The sequence below is a fragment of the Bos grunniens genome, chromosome 24 (assembly GCF_055505025.1).
Source record: "Bos grunniens cultivar Pamir isolate PY7600 chromosome 24, Bosgru_T2T1.0, whole genome shotgun sequence".
NCBI classification, from domain to species: Eukaryota; Metazoa; Chordata; class Mammalia; order Artiodactyla; family Bovidae; genus Bos; species Bos grunniens.
Genome location: NC_141188.1, coordinates 9,945,817 through 9,967,555, shown reverse-complemented (window position 1 = coordinate 9,967,555; position 21,739 = coordinate 9,945,817). Strand labels below are relative to the sequence as shown.

Sequence of the window (21,739 nt, the reverse complement as noted above, 5' to 3'; positions counted from 1 at the left end):
ATTTCCTTCACCAATGCCTGAAAGTGAAAAGGGAAAGTGAAGTCCCTCAGTCCTGCCTGACTCTTAGTGACACCATGGACTTCAGCCTACCAGCCTCCTCCATGCATGGGATTTTCCAGGCAAGAGTACTGGAGTGGGGTGCCATGGCCTTCTCCAACCATCCTATTCTACATTTCTGTAAATCAGGCTGTTTTAGATACACCTCATATGAGCATCATGCTGTGTTTTCTGTTATTGACTTATTTCACTTAACATAATTTCCTCTAGGTTCATCCATGTTGCAAACGGCAGGATTTCCTTACCTTTAAGGCAGAATGAGATTCCACTGTATGTTTATACCTCATTGTCTTTATTCATTCACTATTCATGGCCATTTGGCTTGTTTCCTTGTCTCGGCTGTTGTGAATAATGCTGCAGTAAATATGAGGAGGGCTTCCCCTGGTGTCTCAGCAGTAAAGAATCTGCCTGCGATGCAGGAGCTGAGAGTTCAATCCCTGGGTCAGGAAGATACCCTGGAGGAGGGCAGGGCAACCCAGTCCAGTGTTCTTGGACAGAGTTACCTGGTGGGCTACAGTCCCTAGGGCTGCAAACAGTCAGACATGACTGAAGCGACAGCACGCACGCGTGCACCCACATATGTGCATGCAGATATCTCATAGAGACCCTAATTTCAATTATTTTGGTTATATATCCAGAAGTGGGATTGCTGGATCACATGGTACTTATATTTTTAATTTTTGAAGGAACCCCTGAACTGTTGTCCTTAGTGGAGATTTCCCCTATACCTCCTGTCCCTGCCCATAAAAGCCTTTCCAGTGGTCAATATCACTCAACAGAATGGTACGAATTTTACCAAGGATGAAAGTACATTGACACGTAATCACTCAGAGTCTACCATTTACCCTAGGGTTCAGTCTCAGTGTGAATGTACCTTAGGGTACGTTCTATGGGTTGTGACAAATGTATCCTGATATATATCCACCATGATGCTATCAAATGTAGTGTTTTTTACCGTTTTAAAAATCCTCTGCTCCATGCATTCATCATTCCTTGCCCCACCCCTTCCAACACCTGGTAACCACTGATATTTTATTGTATCCATAGATTTGCCTTTTCGGAATATCATAGAGTTGGAATCACACAGTATGTAACCTTTTTAGATTGACTTCTTTCATTTAATGATATACTTTCCTCCATGTGTTCTCATGGATTAATAGCTCCTTTCTTTTTAGTACTAAATAATATTCCATTGAAAGGATGTACCAAAGTTTATCAATCACCTGCTGAGGGATATCTTGGTTGCTTCCAAGTTTTAGCAATTATGGACAAGGCTGGTATGAACTTCTATGTCCAGGGTTTTATGTGGTTTTCAACCCCTTTTCCCTGGTAGCTCAGCTGGTAAAGAATCCACCTGCATTGTAGGAGACCCCGATTCGATTCCTGGGTTGGGAATATCCCCTAGAGAAGGGAACAACTACCCACTCCAGTATTCTGGCCTGGAGAATTCCATGGACTGTATTAAATCTGCCTGTGGTGCAGGAGACCCAGGTTCGATCCCTTGGTTGGAAAAATCCCCAGGAGTAGGAAATGGCAACCCACTTCAGTATTCTTGCCTGAAAAATCCCATGGACAGAGTAGCCTGGTAGGGTTGCAAGAGTCGGACAGGACTTAGTGACTAAACCACCACCTCCACAATCCCTTTTCATTTTTCACAAATTTGTTTTTAATTGGAGAATAATTACAATGTTGTGTTGATTTCTGCCATACAACACACATGAATCAGCCATAAGTATACATATATCCCCTCTCTCTGGAACATCCCTCCCACCCCACGCCCCTCATCTCACCCTGCAAGGTCATTTCAGAGTACGGGGCTGAGCTTCCTGTGTTGTACAACAATTTCCCGTGTTTTTTTTTTCTACAAAAACCCCGTAGCCAAGATCGCTTCAGTCACGTCCAACTCCCTGCAACCCTATGGCCTGTAGCCTGCTAGGCTCCTCTGTCCATGGGGATTGTCCAAGCAAGAATACTGGAGTGGGTTGCCATGCCCTCCTCCATGGTATCGTCCCTACCAAGAATTAAACCTGAGTCTCTTATGTCTATTGTGTTGGCATGCATGTTCTTTACCACTAGTGCCATCTGGGAAGCTATCTTTTTTACCCGTGATAATGTATATATTTCAATGCTATTCTCTCAATTGGTACCCCCTCTCCTTCCACCATTGTGTCCCCTAATTATTACCCCCTGGTAAATGGGTTCCGGTCTTAGATTATTTTCTAGGCCTCTGATCACCTTCTAAACAGCAGCGTCTGAATAAGGCATCCTCAGGGCTGTGTCCAGGATAGCAGCTCCAAGTGTGGCACGTTATGTGGGAGGAACTGAGTGTAGCTTCTCAGATGAGAAAGAGCTCTGGACGTGGTGGAGACTCAGAGCATCACACCCTCTTCTTCTAGGCTCTGGTGCATCCTAATTAGTACCAGTAGTTTTAAAGAGAGTGGAGAAATCATAAAGACAGAAGGCTCCATTAGCTGGTATTTTTACAGAGATCATATGGGAGAACTGAAAAGGCGCAGATGACACGCTAGAACAAAGAGTATTCTTTGAAATGCACTTTAGAATGTGTAATTGTCACTTGAGGCAATTTTCTTTTGTAATATAGTTCTGAGGTTGCGATCAAAGCCAATGGAATATATAATTCTATATTCACATTAACATCATCTAGCATACACAAAAGGAGGTGCTGATGAAATCTCACGAGGGTTCTCACATGAATAATCTGGATATTATAAAAGGAAGAGTAAATAATCTTTTTCTTCAATTGTACCAAGTTAGCAAAATGCAGTAGATTCAACTGAAAATAATTTTTTAAAATATATATGTCTAGGTATCTCTTGAAAGATTTTTATTTAATTGGTTACGAGTGATGATTATCTGTGTATTTAGAAGCTCATTATCCTGCTGCACACCTTGAACTGATATCTGCTGCTCTAAAATATGACCTGGAGAGGAGGGTGGGAAGTGTGGAAATCCCCAAAACCCGCTGTGATAATTCCACATTAAAGCTCAACTTGGCTTGGCCACCACCACGTGCCCATGTATCTGGTCAAACATTATTCTGAGTGTGTCCGTGAGTGTGTTTTGAGATGAAAGTAGCATTTGAACGAGTAGACAGTAAAGCACATTGCCCTTCCTGATGTGGGTGGTCCTCATCTCATAAGTTGAAGGCCTGAATAAACAAAAAGTCTGACCTACGTGCAAGTAACAGAGCACACACACACGTGTCTTGGTCTGTTTCGCTAAAGAACCAAAATATATCAACTTTACCAAAAAATCTATAACCTGACCATATCTTCTCTGCAAGTTCTAGTTTCTTTCTGCTCAATGGTTTTTTTCTCTTTTCCAGTTGTATTAACATAACTGGCATTGAAAGATCTACATGTACTCCTAGTTAGTCACATCAATATAAAAAGAAAGAAATGCTTTATATAGTTTATGACATCTTACTTCTGGCCTATTTTCCATTGTTATGACCTTTTGTTCCACTACATAGATGGTTTTCGCTGAGTCTAGATAATGCATTGTTTATACAAAAGCCACAAAGTCCCAAAGAAGAAAACTGATTTTGTCAGCTCTTTCGTCATGGGAAAGACTTATACAGAGCAGGTTCAAATCTCCAATGATTTTGAAATGCCATATGTTAGGGGAAAGGAAGAACATATTAACAAGTTTCAAGGTACCAAAGTAGTGAAAAATCATGTAAAATGGAATGTTTCCGAGAGTAGTGTAATTATGTTACAAACAGCATCATATGCGAAAGTTCAAGTGCCATTTTAATACTGACAGAGAGAGTTTAAGTATGAAATCTTTGAATTGATTTTGAATCACATTCACAATGATAAATTATCTACAAAGAGAAGTGGATGAGGAGGCTTCTTGATTCTTCCTAAAATAGGGATGCCAAGGAGACAAATTAAAGAGGTGAAAACTTGTACTGTGTTTCAGATTGTTTGATTAAGAATGCTTCTAACATATGCTCTTTGTGACTTAAAATTAAATTACAAGATTTAATTGCTGTAATTCTTTTGATTAATCTTTCCTTTTTACATATTTTGATAGGTTTATTTATATGTAATTCAGGCTTACCAGGTGGCTCAGTGGTGAAGAATCCAGCTGCCAATGCAGGAGATGTGGATTCAATACCTGGGTTGGGAAGATCCTCTGGAGAAGGAAATGGCAACCCATTCCAATATTCTTGTCTGGAGAATCCCGTGGACAGAGGAGCCTGGCAGGTTGAAGCCCATTGGGAGTCAGATATGACTTAACAACTAAGCAACAACAACAAGAGATATAATTCACATACCATGCAATTCATTGTAAAGAGCATACTACAGCTTGTGCAACTGTCACCATGATCATCATCGGTTGAGAAAGAAACCCTGGATCCTTTAGCGTGCATGCGTGCTTAGTGTTGTCTGACCTTTGTGACCCCATGGACTGTAGCCCACAAGGCTTCTCTGTCCATGGGATTCTCCAGGCAGGAATACTGGAGTGGGTTGCCATTTCCTTCTCCAGGGGATCTCCCTAACCCAGGGATTGAACCCATGTCTCCTGTGTTGGCAGCCGGATTCTTTACCGTCTATGCCGCCAAGGAAACAGATCTTTCAAGCAGTCACTTCTTAGTTCCCTAAAATCCCCACAGCTTTAGGTAATCACTGACCTAATGTAGTACTGTAGATTTACCCATGCTGGACATCTCATAGAAGCGCAACTTTAAATGGCTTCTTTCAACTTATGTAGATTTTTAAACTGAGTTTCTATAATCTGCCTTCTTACCAATTATTCCTATGACAACTTAATAAAGAACATAAACATGCTGATTTTTTTAATGGAAAACTCATTAAATTTTCTAACATTTAGAAAAAATTTCTAATTTTTAGAAAAAAATTAGGAGGCATAATTTTCTGTTTCCCACACATGCTTAGTTGCTCAGTTGTGTCCAACTGTTCGCAATCCCATGGGCCATAATTCGCCAGGCTCCTCTGGCCATGGGATTCTCCAGGCAAGAACACTGAAGTGGTTGCCATTTCCTATTCCACCTGTTTCCCATAAGAAAATATATTAACATTTAGCTGTTTTATGCATGTCTGAAGCAAGAGGTTAACATTTTGAAATGATATTATTTTTCTAAACGAAAGCTTTGATTTTGACAGATGTTCGGGTGCATATACTTAGTTGCTCAGTCATGTCCAACTCTTTGGGACGCCATGGACTGTAGCCTGTCAGGTTCTTCTGTCCATGGAGAGTCTCCAGGCAAGAATACTGGAGTGGGTTGCCATGCTCTCCTCCAGGGGATCTTCCAGACCCAGGGATTGAAACCAGATCTCCTGAATTGCAGGTGGATTATTTACCAGCTGAGCCACTAGGGAAGCCCAAGATTACTGGAGTAGGTAGCCTATCCCTTCTCCAGGGCATCTTCCCCATCCAGGAATTGAACTGGGGTCTCCTGAATTGCAGGCAAATTCTTTACCAGCTGAGCTACCAGGGTCAGATACATAGGTTATCAGATGTATAGGTCATCAAGAGACGGAGACTAAACAGGAAAACAAAGAAAAACATTTCAATTTCTAAAACTTTGCAGAAAAGAAAGATATTCTTTCATTATTACCAAAGTTGGTACTAATTTCTTACTTGGTGAAGTTAAATCACACACGTTAGCCCTAATAAAATATATTCAAACATGAGTATTTGATTTTTCCTAGTCTTCAGTTCAGTTCAGTTCAGTCGCTCAGTCGTGTCCGACTCTTTGCCACCCCATGAATTGCAGCACGCCAGGCCTCGATGTCCATCACCAACTCCCGGACTTCACCCAAACTCATGTCCATCAAGTCAGTGATGCCATCCAGCCATCTCATCCTCTGTCGTCCCCTTCTCCTCCTGCCCCCAATACCTCCCAGCATCAGAGTCTTTTCCAATGAGTCAACTCTTCGCATGAGGTGGCCAAAGTACTGGAGTTTCAGCTTTAGCATCATTCCTTCCAAAGAAATCCCAGAGCTGATCTCCTTCAGAATGGACTGGTTGGATCTCCTTGCAGTCCAAGGGACTCTCAAGAGTCTTCTCCATCACCACAGTTCAAAAGCATCAATTCTTTGGCACTCAGCTTTCTTCACAGTCCAACTCTCACATCCATACATGACCACAGGAAAAACCATAGCCTTGACTAGACGGACCTTTGTTGGCAAAGTAATGTCTCTGCTTTTGAATATGCTATCTAGGTTGGTCATAACTTTCCTTCCAAGGAGTAAGCATCTTTTAATTTCATGGCTGCAGTCACCATCTGCAGTGATTTTGGAGCCCCAAAAAATAAAGTCTGACACTGTTTCCACTGTTTCCCCATCTATTTCCCATGAAGTGATGGGACCGGATGCCATGATCTTTGTTTTCTGAATGTTGAGCTTTAAGCCAACTTTTTCACTCTCCTCTTGTTCATCAAGAGGCTTCTTAGTTCCTCTTCACTTTCTGCCATAAGGGTGGTGTCATCTGCATATCTGAGGTTATTGATATTTCTCCTGGCAATCTTGAATCCAGTTTGTGCTTCTTTCAGCCCAGCGTTTCTCATGATGTACTCTGCGTATAAGTTAAATAAGCAGGGTGACAATATACAGCCTTGATGTACTCCTTTTCCTATTTGGAACCAGTCTGTTGTTCCATGTCCAGTTCTAATTGTTGCTTCCTGACCTGCATATAGGTTTCTCAAAGGCAGGTCAGGTGGTCTGGTATTCCCATCTCTTTCAGAATTTTCCACAGTTTATTGTGATCCACACAGTCAAAGGCTTTGGCATAGTCAATAAAGCAGAAATAGATGTTTTTCTGGAACCCTCTTCCTTTTTCCATGATCCAGCAGATGTTGGCAATTTGATCTCTGGTTCCTCTGCCTTTTCTAAAACCAGCTTGAATATCTGGAAGTTCAAGGCTCAGGTATTGCTGAAGCCTGGCTTGGAGAATTTTGAGCATTACTTTACTAGCGTGTGAGATGAATGCAATTATGCGGTAGTTTGAGCATTCTTTGGCATTGCCTTTCTTTGGGATTGGAATGAAAACTGACCTTTTCCAGTCCTGTGGCCACTGCTGAGTTTTCCAAATTTGCTGGCATATTGAGTGCAGCACTTTCACAGCATCTTTCAGGATTTAAAAGAGCTCAACTGGAATTCCATCACCTCCACTAGCTTTGTTCGTAGTGATGCTTTCTAAGGCCTACTTGACTTCACATTCCAGGATGTGAATCTAGGTCAGTGATCACACCATCGTGATTATTTGGGTCATAAAGATCTTTTTTGTACTGTTCTGTGTATTCTTGCCAACTCTTCTTAATATCTTCTGTTTCTGTTAGGTCCATACCATTTCTGTCCTTTATCAAGCCCATCTTTATATGAAATGTTCCCTTGGTATCTCTAATTTTCTTGAAGATATCTCTAGTCTTTCCCATTCTGTTGTTTTCCTCTAGTCTTACACTATAGTAATTATGTGCAGCTTCAGGCAATATTTAATTAAGAATTAAACGATGCTAATCCTTAAAAATCCTGTTTTCTAAAATTAAAAATCTAAAACATGCTTTTGCCTCCCTAAAAACTTTAATGTTCTGTAGTTTCATGTTCTATATACAAAAACAGGAAATAATATAAAGAACCTCAATGAACCCCATACACTATATTTAGTAATTATTGTCTCATGGCTGGACTCTTTTAAACCTCTATGATCTTCATCCCCATTCCCAATTGCATTATTCCATCTGGAAGCATTTTCATTTATATCTCAAAACATAAGGCCTCTTTTTTTGTTAAACACAGCAATATCATTTTCAAACCTAAGAAATTAACATTACTTTGCTAATATCAAATACTCAGTGTTCAAATGTCCAGTATTTAAATAAACATCAATTTTATTTTCACAGATGACTCATTTGAATAAAAACTCAAATGAGGCTCAGACATTTTAATTGGATATGTCTTTGTAAGTGTGTTTTAATATGTAGGTTTTTCTTTATATTTCTTTATATTTCTTTATATTTCTTTCTCATTTTTCCTTTTAAAAAGCCAAGTCACTTATCTTATAAAGTTTTATTTTGGGGTTTAGAGATTGCATCCTGTGGTGCTATTTAATATGTCTGTCCTCTATATTTCTTACAAAAGGTTCATTGGATCACTAAGTTTAATGTAAGTAATTGTTTCAGAGTGTTCTCTTAGGTAGTGTATTCTTCCTATAAGAAGCATGTGGTTTTTGGATGTCCATGTAGCACTAACAAACTGATGTGTGATCAACTTTCTCAGGGTTCATATTTAAAAAAGAATAAATAAAACTGATGATAATTCTTATTTCATTTCTATCAATAAGTAATTTCATCCATGGATACACAAATTAATTGGAAAAATGTGTCCATCTCATTAAAAGATGCATTGCCAGTAAATGATTAATTTATATTTAACAATTATGTATCACAATATGTGCTATCTGGTCTTATTTTTACAAAACCATGTACCTGAAATAATCTTTAAAATAATTCAATCCAAGATACACTTTTTAACATTTGGAACCTTACAATCGTAATATATGCATACATATTTTATGTACATATTTCTATTGCATCTTATAGAGTAAAAACCTTTTCAAGTATAAACACATGTTACAGTGTGATGACATGAAAGAGAAGGAATAGAAATAAAAGTTTAAGAAATAAAATTAATGATATAATTTTTTTAACAAATGAGAATGAATATTACATTTATGTAGTTTTTGTATGTCATTGCTTGAAGCATTGGAGAAGGAACTGACAACCCACTCCAGTGCTCTTGCCTGGAAAATCCCATGGACAGAGGAGCCTGGTGGGCTACAGTCCATGGGGTCGCAAAGAGTTGGACATGACTGAGCAACTTCACTGTCACTTTTCACTTTCATGCATTGGAGAAGGAAATGGCAACCCACTCCAGTGTTCTTGCCTGGAGGATCCCAGGGACGGGGGAGCCTGGTGGGCTGCTGTCTATGGGGTTGCACAGAGTCAGACATGACTGAAGCGACTTAGCAGCAGCAGCAGCAGCAGCAGCGTGAAGCATGATACAACCATTTTACTTAAAATGTCAATAGATAAAATTCACCAGAAATTTTATTTTTTGAATCTAAATAAATATAATATTTTAAGACACACTTTAAAAACGTAAAGGATACTTTAGCATGAGAGCAAAAGAGTTTAAAGACCACTAAAATCAGTGTTTTATTTTGACTTGAAAGATACAGTAAAATTTGTGTTAATGGTAGTTACACATCCTTTAGTCTGTTTACTACCATTTTTTCAGGCTGAGGGAGGGAATTAGGTAAAGTTTACTTAAAAGAATATTTGACTAAGTTTTGAATCTATAAGTGATGACATTTCGGAGGCTTCTCTGTATGCTTATGGTTAATTCAAATTATTTGAAAGAGCTGAACCTTGTTGCTAGCTGTCCCTGGGAGAGTGGCATTTGGAGAGCCTTCTCCTGGTTTTTTTTTTCAGTCTTCATTCAGGTTGTCACAATATTCCTTCTGTTATTTTTTTTTTTTTTTTGGGCTTTGAGCATGTAGAATCTTAGCTGCCTGTCCTGAATGGAACCTGTATGCTCTACATTGGAAGGTGAAGTCATAACCCCTGGAGCACCAGGGAGGTGCCTGCGTGGCCTTCTGCTGGGGCAGTCTCCTTCCTACATTCCTCACTTTTCATGAGAATCTGGTATCCTCACCTGCCTAACTGTTAAACACTTGGTCATATATTCTGAACTAGCTGATAGTCAATACTTATCCCCAAAGCCAAATTATAAATGTTATGTATCAACATAAAAGCAATGGGAAGAGCCACTGAAGTGTGTTGACCAAGGTCAATATGATTCTAATAAAAAATGACTCAAAGTTTAGTGTAAAGAAGAAATTGGAAGGCATGGGTGATGAAAAAACGGTTCTGAGTCTGTCACGTAATCCAGAAAGAAATAATCAGATGCCCTAAGCTTGGTGGGGGATGTGCAGAGATGTGGAAAGTTGAGAAATATACAAGTGAAAGAAACCATGATGTTTGGTGATGAACTGAACATTGAATGCGTTTTCCTTCTCCTATATTATCCGATTAAATAAGAAAATATTTTAATTTATGTTACACAATATTTTTGTTTTCTAGACATCCTCCCCAGAAAGATTTTCCACTCTATGCTAATCTAAATGTATTAAAGTAAACATTTACATATAATGTTGCTAATTTTCCAGAAGCAAATTATGGCAGATATTTCTGAAGTCAGAGATGTGATAAGTTGCCTGATTTAACCTTTCACAAATACTGCAGTGTGAAAAGAGGAACTTTGAAGAGGAATTTTGGAATTATATTATGATGCAATTTCAAAAAAAACTATTGCAGCAAGAGACTACACTTAAATGAATTTTACATAAAAGAACATAAACTTGGAAAATGTTTTCTGATGTTGACTCATTCCCTTCATCAGACACCTCCTATTTCTGTCATATCCAATTTAACTAATGTGATATATCATTTGTGGATGACACTCATAATTCTGCTGAATTAATAACTTTTAGCATCTGCCTGTCCATGACTTTTAACTTTTCAGTTGCTACATAGAGATTTTTAGTTATAGCTCCATTAATCCAAAGGTTTCCCAGGTGGTGCCAGTGGTAAAAAATCCACCTGCCAGTGGAGGAGACACAAGAGACGTGGGTTCGATCCCAGTGTCTGGAAAGTTCTCTGGAGTAGGAGATAGCAACCCACTCCAGTATTCTAGCCTGGAAAATTCCATGAACGAGCCTGGTGGGCTACAATCCATGGAGCTGCAGAGACTCGGACAAGACTGAAAGACTAAGCACACACCATTAGTTTAAACCTTAAGTTGAAGAGCTAAGTGGCAAAATTAAGGTGGTTTTGAGTTCAAAATATTTTTAAATGATCAAAATAACTCATTTTTTTCTTTACCTATGTTACAAAGATATTTCTAATGTAGCAAGGTGTGGTTGGGGAACTCCGTGACTCTAGAATCTTTTAGAGTAGGAAGGAAACTAGAATTCCATTTTGTTTTCCACTCTTTTCGTTTTCATTATTTGAAACAAGGCTGGGAAGAATTCAGTAATTTGCCCCCAGCAAGAACCTGTTAAAGAAAATAACTCATTGTTTTAATAGGAGGGAGTATAGTTGTTTCATTAATATGCTAATCATTTTTTTCTGTTATATTTTCATTGCTTTAGCTCTATAATATTTTATTTATTGTTTTTATTTTCTTTTTTGTTCTTGCTTGTTTGAAGTCTGTAGGAAACATGAAGTCAGAGTGGCTGGTTTAGAATCAGGGGTTGGAATAAATAGAGACCAGAACTGAGGGTTATAGAACTAAGAGGCTAATAAAGATTTTGATTTATACTCTGAATGGATTGGGAAGCCTGAGGAAAGATTTGAATATAGGAATTACATAGTTTGACTGACTTTATAAAAAGCTTTATTTGACTGCTGTGTTGAGAAAGAAAATACAGATCCACAAGGAGAAGCAGAGAGTGTGGCAGCTTATTAAAATAACCGAGATCATGGTGGTTGACCAGGGCAGTAGTGGTGAAGTTAGAAAGTGAATGGATTTAGTAAATTATGTAAAGGCTAAGTTTAGCTGATTTGTTTTTAGTCTGAATATGGCACATCAAAGGAAAAATATTAAGCATAAGTGAAATATTTTGGGCTTGATCAAAGGGAAGGATAGAAGTGATTTTTGCTGAGATGGCAAAGACTAGCAGAGGAACAGGGCTTCCCTGGAGGCTCAGCTGGTAAAGAATCCACCTGCAGTGCAGGAGACCCTGGTTCAATTCCTGGGTTGGGAAGATCCCCTGGAGAAGGGATAGGCTACCCACTCCAGTATTCTTGCCCTTCCCTGGAGGCTCAGATGGTAAAGAATTCACTTGCTATGCAGGAGATCTGGGTTCAGTCCCTGGGTTGGGAAGATCCTCTGGAGGAGGGCATGGCAACCCACTCCAGTGTTCTTGCCTGGAGAATCACATGGACAGAGGAGCCTGGTGGGCTACAGTTCATGAGGTTGCACGGAGTTGGACATGACTGAGCAACGTTAAGCACAGCACAGCAGAGGAACATTTGAAGGAGAAGTACTTAGTCTTTACAAAATGTTAAGCTTTGGAATCCTATGGAAGTGATAAGTAGAAAGTTGGGTGTGTGAATCAGGAGTTCAGGGGAACACCTTCAGGATGGAACTAGACATTTGGAGGTTGTTAGAGTTCTGATTGACGTGCAGTACCATGAGTGTGCATGAGCTGTCCAAAGGATTGAATGCATCAAGGGAATGGGTACCCTCCAATATTTAACTCTGTTTTATAACTCTTCTAGTAAATTTTATTTGAAGGAAGGATGACTAAGCATATGCTAAAAATGTTGTTTTATTGTTCTTTAAAATTTGAAATAGCTTTGCCCTTAATTTATGAATGTAATATATATTTATAAATATATAAACCTAGACAGCATATCAAAAAGCAGAGACATTACTTTGTCAACAAAAGTCTGTATAGTCGAAGCTATGGTTTTTCTGGTAGTCATGTATGGGTGTAAGAATTGGACCATAAAGAAGGCTGGGCCTGAAAAATTGATGCTTTCTAATTGTGGTGCTGGAGAAGACTCTTGAGAGTCCTTTGAACTGCAAGGAGATCAAACCAGTCAGTCCTAAAGGAAATCAACCCTGGAAGGACTGATGCTGAAGCTGAAGCTCCAATGCTTTGACCACCTGATGTGAAGAGCTGACTCATTGGAGAGGCATTCTTTCCTGCTGCTGGGAGAGACTGAGGACAAGAGGAGAAGGGGATGGCAGGGGATGAGATGGTTAGATAGCATGACTGACTCAATGGACATGAATCTGAGCAAACTCCAGAAGATAGTGAAGGACAGAGGAGCCTGGCATGCTTTAGTCCATGGGGTTACAAAGAGTTGGACATGAACAATAAAAACAATTATGTATGCATTTTTTCCTCAAGATAGTGATTAAATTTTTAATAAAACATTCTCTTTCATATCTGAAATTGTATCATTTTTCCTGTTTTTTTTTTTTTTTAATCAGACATTCTATTCCTTAGTCCTGGTCACATTTTTTTAATACTCTTGAGGCTCTACCGATGTCCAGAGATCCTTGATTTTCCACTCACAATGATGAAATAAAATGGAATTATTTTAGGTAATTTATGTGGATTCCCTCTACTGCCATGTATGAAAATGTGTTTTCCTCCCTCTTCTCTCCTTTGAGGGGTTTATTGAAAGTTCTGTTGACAACAGAAGGGCTGATTATTGATCTAGTTCCCTGGGAAGTAATGACCAAGATTTCAGAAGTGAAATGAGGGGCACTCAATTACCAGCATGAGTTAAATTTTATTCTGATGAACAGTCTCAAACCTGTTGCTTGCACTTTGTTATTCTTTTATTAGAAAAATGACCTTTATTTTATTTTGGCCAGCGATTAGCACCACGCTGTCTATTTAACCGACATGAAAGTGGAGAGAAACGTGTGGAGACAGCCATTTAGTGGACTTTGTTGCATGATGTCCTGTTGCACTCCTGCCTCGCATGGTGTATTTTCCACATTACCAGCACTGGACGTGGATCCTTTGTGTAGTTGGCAAATCAGCTCCTCCTTTCACTGTGGTCCCTTTCTAGTATGTTGGGGTGTTGGTGTCTTTTGTTATGCTCCTTCTGCTATCTATTTCTATAAGCTTATTGCTTTTCAGAAAATTATTAAGACACTAAGTTTTATAATTATAGATGGAGCATTGGTTTATGATTAATAACTCAGGTAATGAATTTGGCAGGAACATTCTCAAATTTTCTTCCCCCAGTTATTAGCTTTGTGAATTTGGGAATGTTACTTAAGCCTAGTGAAAATATGGTTTATTTTTCTTTAAGGGGTAATAAACAGACCTAACACAAAGGATTACTGTCAGCATTAAGTAAGGAACTGTATATCAAGCCTGGTTTCTTGAGATTAGTATATGCTTAATATTACTATTTGGAGTAGGAAATGGCAACCCACTCCAGTATCCTTGCCTGGAGAATTCCATGGACAGAGGAGCCTGATGAGCTGCAGTCCATAGGATTGCAAAGAATTGGACATGACTGAGTGACTAAGCATGCAATATTATTATTAACAATAATAACATGAGTAACATTATTTAAAAATTTTACATAAGTGATATAATGATAGATTTTATATTCTGATTTATTGTCTGGTTGTGTGCCAATTATGTAATTTTAATTCTGGAAATATTTATCTACATAGTATGAAAAAAACATGTTAACAAAACAAAAAGCACATGTGCATATATCCACATATTAAATGTATATCAAATGTTATGATCCTGCTGAAAACTTCTAAGAACGGCTACAGGGGAAAATCATTGTTTGCATTTCTAGGATTTTTCTCATCCTTATGTTTCTTTTTATAGACAATTTTTTTTCCCAGTAGTTGTAGGTTCACAGCAAGATTGAATGGAAGGTGGTGTTGCCTGATAGCTCAGTTGGTAAAGAATCTGCCTGCAATGCAGGAGACCTCAGTTTGATTCCTGGGTCAGGAAGATTCACTGGAGAAGGGATAGGCTACCCGCTCCAGGATTCTTGGGCTTTCCTTGTGGCTCAGCTGGTAAAGAATCCACCTGCAATGGGGAGACCTGGTTTCAGTCCCTGGGTTGGGAAGATCCCCTGGAGAAGGGAAAGGCTGCCCACTCCAGTATTCTGGCCTAGAGAATTTCATGGACTGTGTAGACCATGGTCCATAGGGTTGCAAAGAGTCGGTCACGACTGAGTGACTTTCACTTACACTTACTTACATGTAATTCCCACCCCACATTCATATGTGGCTTCTCCCATTATCAAAATCCTTCACCCAATTTATTCATTTATTGACACACAGTCACCCAAATTACTTTAAGGTTCATTCGGTGTTATACATTCTATTGGTTTAGACAAATATATATCAACATGTTATACATGTATAACTATATGGGCTTCTCTCGTGGATCAGATGTTAAAGAATCTTCCTGCAATGCAGGAGACCCAGGTTCGATTCCTGGGTCAGGAAGATCCCCTGGAGAAGGAATGGCAACCCACTCTAGTATTCTAACCTGGAGAATCCCATGGACAGGGGAGTCTGGTGGGCTACAGTCCATGGGATTCAGAGTTGGATAAAACTGAGTGACGTTCACTATTGTAACAACATGTATCCATCATTAGAGTTTATCATACAGAATAATTTCTCTGCCCTAAAAATCCTCTATGCTCCAAGCATTCATCCCTTCCTCCTCCAGTCCCTGGAAACCACTGATCTTTTTACTGTCTCCATAGTTTTGCCTTTTCTAGAATGTCATAAAGATGGAATCTTTATGTATGTAGCCTTTTCAGATAGACTTCTTCCACTTAGTAATATGTGTTAAATTTCCTCCATGTCTCTTCATTTGTCTGACAGCTCTTTTCTCTTTAGTGTTGAATAATAGTCCATTGTCTGCATGTGCCAGAGTTTGTTTATATCATTTTCCTGCCATAGTTTTCTATGGCAATTAATTGGCATCTTCTATAGATGTTCTACATATGTCTTACAAACTTGAGTGTCATATAGATGTATTGTTTCCAGTGCCCAAATTTATCTCTGCTATGATCTATGCACTATTTATATTTCATAGAAAATATACATAAGTAGGATTACAAAGAATACTATGGCATTAATATTCAAGAATGAAAGATCAGAATTAATTGGATTAGTTTAGAATCCGGTTGGTCAATTATTAAGAATGTGTGGAGGTAACGGAGATTTGTCTAATTTTCAATTGGTGAATTTAGATTAATGAAGATTTGCTGATTTGCTTTTCCAACAACACAGGATTTTTCAGCTGCAAGTGTAAAGAAGTACATGGTTCAGCTGCAAAACCTATAATAGCAACAACAAAACCAATCAGATTCCACAAAAAAAAAAACAAAAAAAACTGAAAGCAAAATGAAAGACTAATATGAATAATCCTGGAACCAGCCTTTGTAATTTGTGATTATGAATTTTTCTTTTGGCAGTTTGACATTCTTCATGGTCAACATAAAAATGAAATGGAAGAAGTATCAGGACTTCTAAGGGAAGAGTCAAAATCTCAAAACAGCAATGACAGAGTGGCCTATGAGTTAAGAGCAGAGGTAAGATTTTGGATAGAGTAGCGACTAAAACACATCTGAAGATTATTAAATGATACGCTGTCCTAAGAAGTAGAACTGGGGAGTCTTAGGTTATTTTATGGAAAAGAATGCTGCTGAAAATAAAAAAATAATACATCAGTTTGCATGTGATTTACTTATTTATTTGGCCACAGTGCAAGGCATACGGGATCTTAAGTTCACTGTCCAGGGATCAAACCCATGCCCTCTGCAGTGGAATCACAGAGTCTTAACCACTGGACCACCAGGGAAGTCTGGTGATTTAAAATGTGATTTAAAATACTGTGAAATCATGTTGGCCCAACACTCTGTCTGAATTATCTGAACGTTACAAAGACATTATTTGACTGAAAAAAGCACCCGATAGCTGATACATTTTACTGTAAATAAACACATTAAACTTTTGATTAGCTGCCTGGGATCTGATATGTTAAGATATTATCTGGAATAATGACATACAAGTTTTGTTGCATGTAGTTCTTGGTTGAATTTCACGTGGCCTTTGGCAACTAGCTGTAGGCAGAACAATGTCATTTTGGTTATAGTTAATCCATTTCTTAGATATACCAAGAAAAATAGTGGAAATCTCTATATTCCACTCCCACACCACCAACAACAAATTAATTTTCAGATGATACACTCTGTTTTATTAGCCTTGTTGATAACGAAGGAATTATCCTCAGAGATAGGAGGGGAGAATAAATTGTTTGTGCTTTATAGAACACTGTGTTAGTGCATTAAAAGTGGGAAATCATAAATTATTTATTTTGTAACAGGTAATTCTGGAAGATGTCTTAGATACAAATGTGTAGGAACAATTCAGGAAATGGAATTAAGCAAGTGAAAAATAGACTGGGAGGAAAGTAATTTGTATTAGAAGATTTCTCCCTTATAAAATTCTGTCAAGACTGAATTCACCCCACAGTGTTTTATATCAGGTGATATAGCACAATGGAAAATGCATAGATTTTGGAGCAAAAACGGCTCCATCACTTACTGATTACTTTATCCTGGTCCATTGCTTAAGCCTCTGAGTCTCAGTTTACAGGTTGTATGGAAGTAAGAGGAAATACTGGGTACCACACAGGATTTTTCAAAAGATTACACACTGCAGGGGAAAAGTGTTGGAGGCAGAGTGCTTTACTGTTGGGAATTAGCTGAGGTAGTTAGCTCTGCCTGAGATTAGTTTTTCCCTTGTCACCTCTTCTGAGTCATATAAAGAGTGTTGGGTGAGGCAGGGCATATGGAGACACCCTGATGAGAAAGACCGACCTGTTGAAAACATCTGTTCCTAACAGTTACGTCAAAGGGAAAAACAAATGATGGCTCTTTCAACTTTTGTTTTCTAAGAGGAACCAAACCATCAAGGTAGATACCGCTTCTTGGACCTGAGATCTGAGAAGCATCTTTGACGAGGTACTGAACAGCACGTAGAATGCAGGCTTATTTAGGAGTTAGAGACAAATGCATGGAAGTCACATAAGGGTGTTCTTACTCTCCTCAAAAGCTGGCAATTTTGTCTTAGATCCTCATTTTCAGGGTATTTGGGGAACCATAGCAATACAGGATCTCTGATGTGCAACTTTTTTAGTTTGGTGTAATAGAAAGTTCCGAGACTCATTTGAGGAAACCATTTCACCTCCATAGAGCTCAATTATGTATCTTAAATTCTATACAGTTTGCCCACCTAAAGACACTTTCCCACAAGACATTCAAGCACTGTGAGACATAATTTTGCTATTTTGAAATTCTTAGTGAAGCTCTTAATGCTGAAAGCTAATGTAGACATGAATTGGCTATGTCTTTGGCTGTGTGCACTTGAATGCTATACTCAGCTGAATTAAACTGAAGAAAGAAGACTTTTTTCAAAAGAAAACAAATATTGGGAGAAATTCTTAGAGGAACAGTGAGCCCCTGTGTGTGTGTTGTGTAGGTGGGTATATGTGCTCATTTGAATTTTAAACCAGGATAGAAGCTGTGATCTTGTTTTTGAAAAGAAGACATAACCATTGCATTGTTTCACTTTTTACACTGGTTATATTTAGGTCTTAAGATCATATCATGACTTTTTATGTTTGTATAAAAGTCATTGGGTGATTATACTGTAATTTAATATAATCTATTTTTTAAAATCTGCTTACTTTTATTATTAGATATATAAATCTGCCGGCAATGTGGGAGACCTGAGTTTAGTCGCTGGGTTGGGAAGATCCCCTGGAGAAGGGAAAGTCTACCCACTCCAGTATTCTTGCCTGGATAATTCTGTGGACAGAGGAGCCTGTCTGTGGTCCATGGGGTCTCAAAGAGTGAGACATGACTGAGAGCCTGACACTTTCACTTTCACATGTAATCAACACTGCAGTAAATATGCATGGGTAGACACATCTTTAGACATTCAAAAAATGGCTTAGGTTAAATTCCTAGAAATAGACTTTTTCAAAAGAATGTTTATTTTTTTCAGTATTTTATACACACTGCCAAATTGTCCATTAGAAAATTATATCAATTTATATTCGTACTCACCTGCAATGTATAAGCATGTTCACTGTATAGCCAACAATATATATTATTGTTTTTTAATACTTCCCTAGTTGATAGGCCAAAAAGATCATTTTAATTTGTATTTTATTGAACTAAATACACACTTCTAGTTGTTCATTTTTATTGGTATAATGTTTATTGTAATAGCTACCATTTGCTGAGAACTTACTGCATACATCAATATATACTGCTGGGTTGTTGAAATATAAAATCTTATTTCATATTTTAACACTTTTAGGTTCTGTGTATTCTTAGCTGCTTTTAATGGAAAGCATCCTAGAGAACTTAACCTTGCTCAAGGTTACAAAGACAACTTCAAATGTTATTGAGATCATCTTTTACCTCTGTTCTCCTTTAGTTCCAATTTCTCAGGAACGCACACTCAGGTCAGATTTTCAGCAGGTTAGGAGCTTAGTTAGCAAAGGTTACCAGCTCTGAGTTAAATCCTGAAGCCATGTGTTATCAGCAGCCAGTAACTGACACTGCTACCTTGGTTTCTCCTCTTCTTGTGGATTTACTAAAGCAATGACTCTGGAAATGTGATTGATTTTAATTGTTGGAATTAAAAAATAGTGTTTTCATATCAGACATCATGATTTTCTAACCATTGATGATTCTTATGTATCATGGACACCTTTTTTGAAATTGTTTGTTGCTAATACCCACCAATTTGATAACAATATTGTTTTCACCTATTGTTTAGTCACTGAGTCGTGTCTGAGTCTTTGCGACCCCGTTAACTGCAGCACACCAGGCTTCTCTGTCCATCACTATCTCCCTGAATTTGCTCAAACTCATGCCCATTGAGTCAGAGATTGCTGTTGTTCAGTCATTCCGTCGTGTCCAACTCTTTGAGGAGTGTGTTTTGCTTGTCTTTCAATCTGCCCAGCCTCTTTCAGAAGTAGTTTGATGACGATCTTGGAAATTGGATTGGTCAAAGAAATTTAAAATGCAGCCCTGAGTTAAAAAAAGGCTCCATAGTATTTAAAACATTGACTTTTCTGGTCAGCGTGTGATGAGGTGAATTCTCTAAGCATGGAGTCATTTGATAAATAAATGTTAACATGTGCATGTGTGGATGTGTTAATGGGGCTTCTCTGGTGGCTCACACAGTAAGGAATCTGCCTGCAGTGCAGGAGACCTGGGTTCAATCCCTGGGTCAATGAGATCCCCTGGAGAAAGGAGTGGCTACCCACTCCAGGATTCTTGCCTGGAGAGTTCCATGGACAGAGGAGCCTCGCGGGCTACCATCCATGGGGTCACAACGAGTAGGACACGACTGAGAGACTAACACCACCATGCATATATGCATGTGCATAACCAATGCATTTCATTTTTCTCCACATTTAAGATCAAGACCCCTTGAACTAGAAAGGAGAGTTTGTTTAGAATGGACATGGACTGGCATTCCGAGTGAAGAAATCATTACTTCTTTCTACAACCTAGCTCTTGCTCGAAAGCAAACTCATAATCAGGAAACACTCGCATTACATTTTTTAGGCCAAATTTTTGGGTTATTTTCCAAGAGAAAATAATTAGTCTATCTTGTATTATTCAAAAAAAATTATCACTTACAATTCAGTTTCAAATTTTCAGGAGTTTTGATTTCATATTTCTTTTCTGTGGTTTGTTGTTTTTTCTTCTCACCTATTCACACATTTACATCTTATTCCTGTTTCATCTCAGAAAGATTAAGTCGATATGCTTTTCCCTTAGTTGTTGTAGTATAGTCGCTTGGTCGTGTCCAACTCTTTTGTGACCCCAGGAACTGTAACCTGCCAGGTTCCTCTGTCCATGGAATTTCCCAGCAAGGACACTGGAATGGGTTGGCGTTTCACACTCCAGGGGGTCTTCCCATACTTTTCCCCACTTAACTCAGTAAGTCACATAGAAACTGTGAACACTATATGTAAATCAAACATAAAGGACTCTCCCTGTTGAAGAGAAGTGGCCTTCCGCCAGGTACCTGGGAACCTAAGAAATGACATGAGGTGAGTTCCCTGATTTTCTTTTCCCTGCATATATCCCACGGAGAAGGTGATGGCACCCCACTCCAGTACTCTTGCCTGGAAAATCCCATGGATGGAGGAGCCTGGTGGGCTGCAGTCCATGGGGTTGCTAAGAGTCGGAGACGACTGAGTGACTTCACTTTCACTTTTCACTTCCATGCATTGGAGAAGGAAATGGCAACCCACTCCAGTGTTCTTGCCTGAAGAATCCCAGGGATGGGGGAGCCTGTTGGGCTGCCGTCTATGGGGTCGCACAGAGTCAGACACGACTGAAGTGACTCAGCAGCAGCAGCAGCAGCAGCATATATCCCAGAATTGGAGCTGACGAGGCCAGAAACCTGGAAATACAATAGAATCAGATGAAAACAAAACACAACTGAAATCCGTTTACTCCAATCGAAGGACCAGGGAATGGCCAGCTTAGCAAGACAGGAAACGTCTAGACGAGAAATGTTCTAACCCACCAAATAACTACAGAGAACAGTGGTGCTCCACCTCAACTCCCGTTAATGAAGCTGACCGGGGAGCCTACACTTCCACTCTTGCAAGGCAGTAGAAAGTTGCTCAGTCCTTTCTTCTGAAGTGGTGACATCAAAGACTGAGTTGGAGCCAGGGTCTCATCCCCGTTGGGCAGTAATGAGACCCCCAGACGTTTTCCTTGGTGTCAGTGAAAATCAGGTGGGGAGCCTGTATCACCTCCACCCTCTCCCCCTAACAAGGTCTAGTGGAAATGGGGACTCCATCCCCCTCCAGCAGGGGGCATCCCCACCCAGGTATCAGTGGGGGTTTGTGGGGAACCTGGACTTGTACCTTCATCTGGAAGTAATGAGTTAGTGCTGTCTCTACCTTTCAGAATGGTGTGTCAGAGGGACCCACCTATGTTTAGATAAAATAGAGTCTCATAAGATAATACTGAATATGTTCAGAACACAACTGAATATTACTCATCATATCA

The 21,739-nt window shown here is 39.0% G+C and overlaps 1 protein-coding gene across 7 annotated transcripts in view; it reads left to right on the top strand.

The window, feature by feature from the left end:
* Positions 1-21,739, top strand: part of CCDC102B (coiled-coil domain containing 102B) — a 278,297-nt gene that overhangs the window by 60,230 nt on the left and 196,328 nt on the right. For all 7 annotated transcript variants that reach the window (XM_086372206.1, XM_086372204.1, XM_086372209.1 and 4 more), the window contains one exon: positions 16,100-16,216. In XM_086372206.1, coding sequence (XP_086228332.1) covers positions 16,100-16,216 — 117 coding nt within the window. The remainder of the gene's footprint in view (positions 1-16,099; positions 16,217-21,739) is intronic.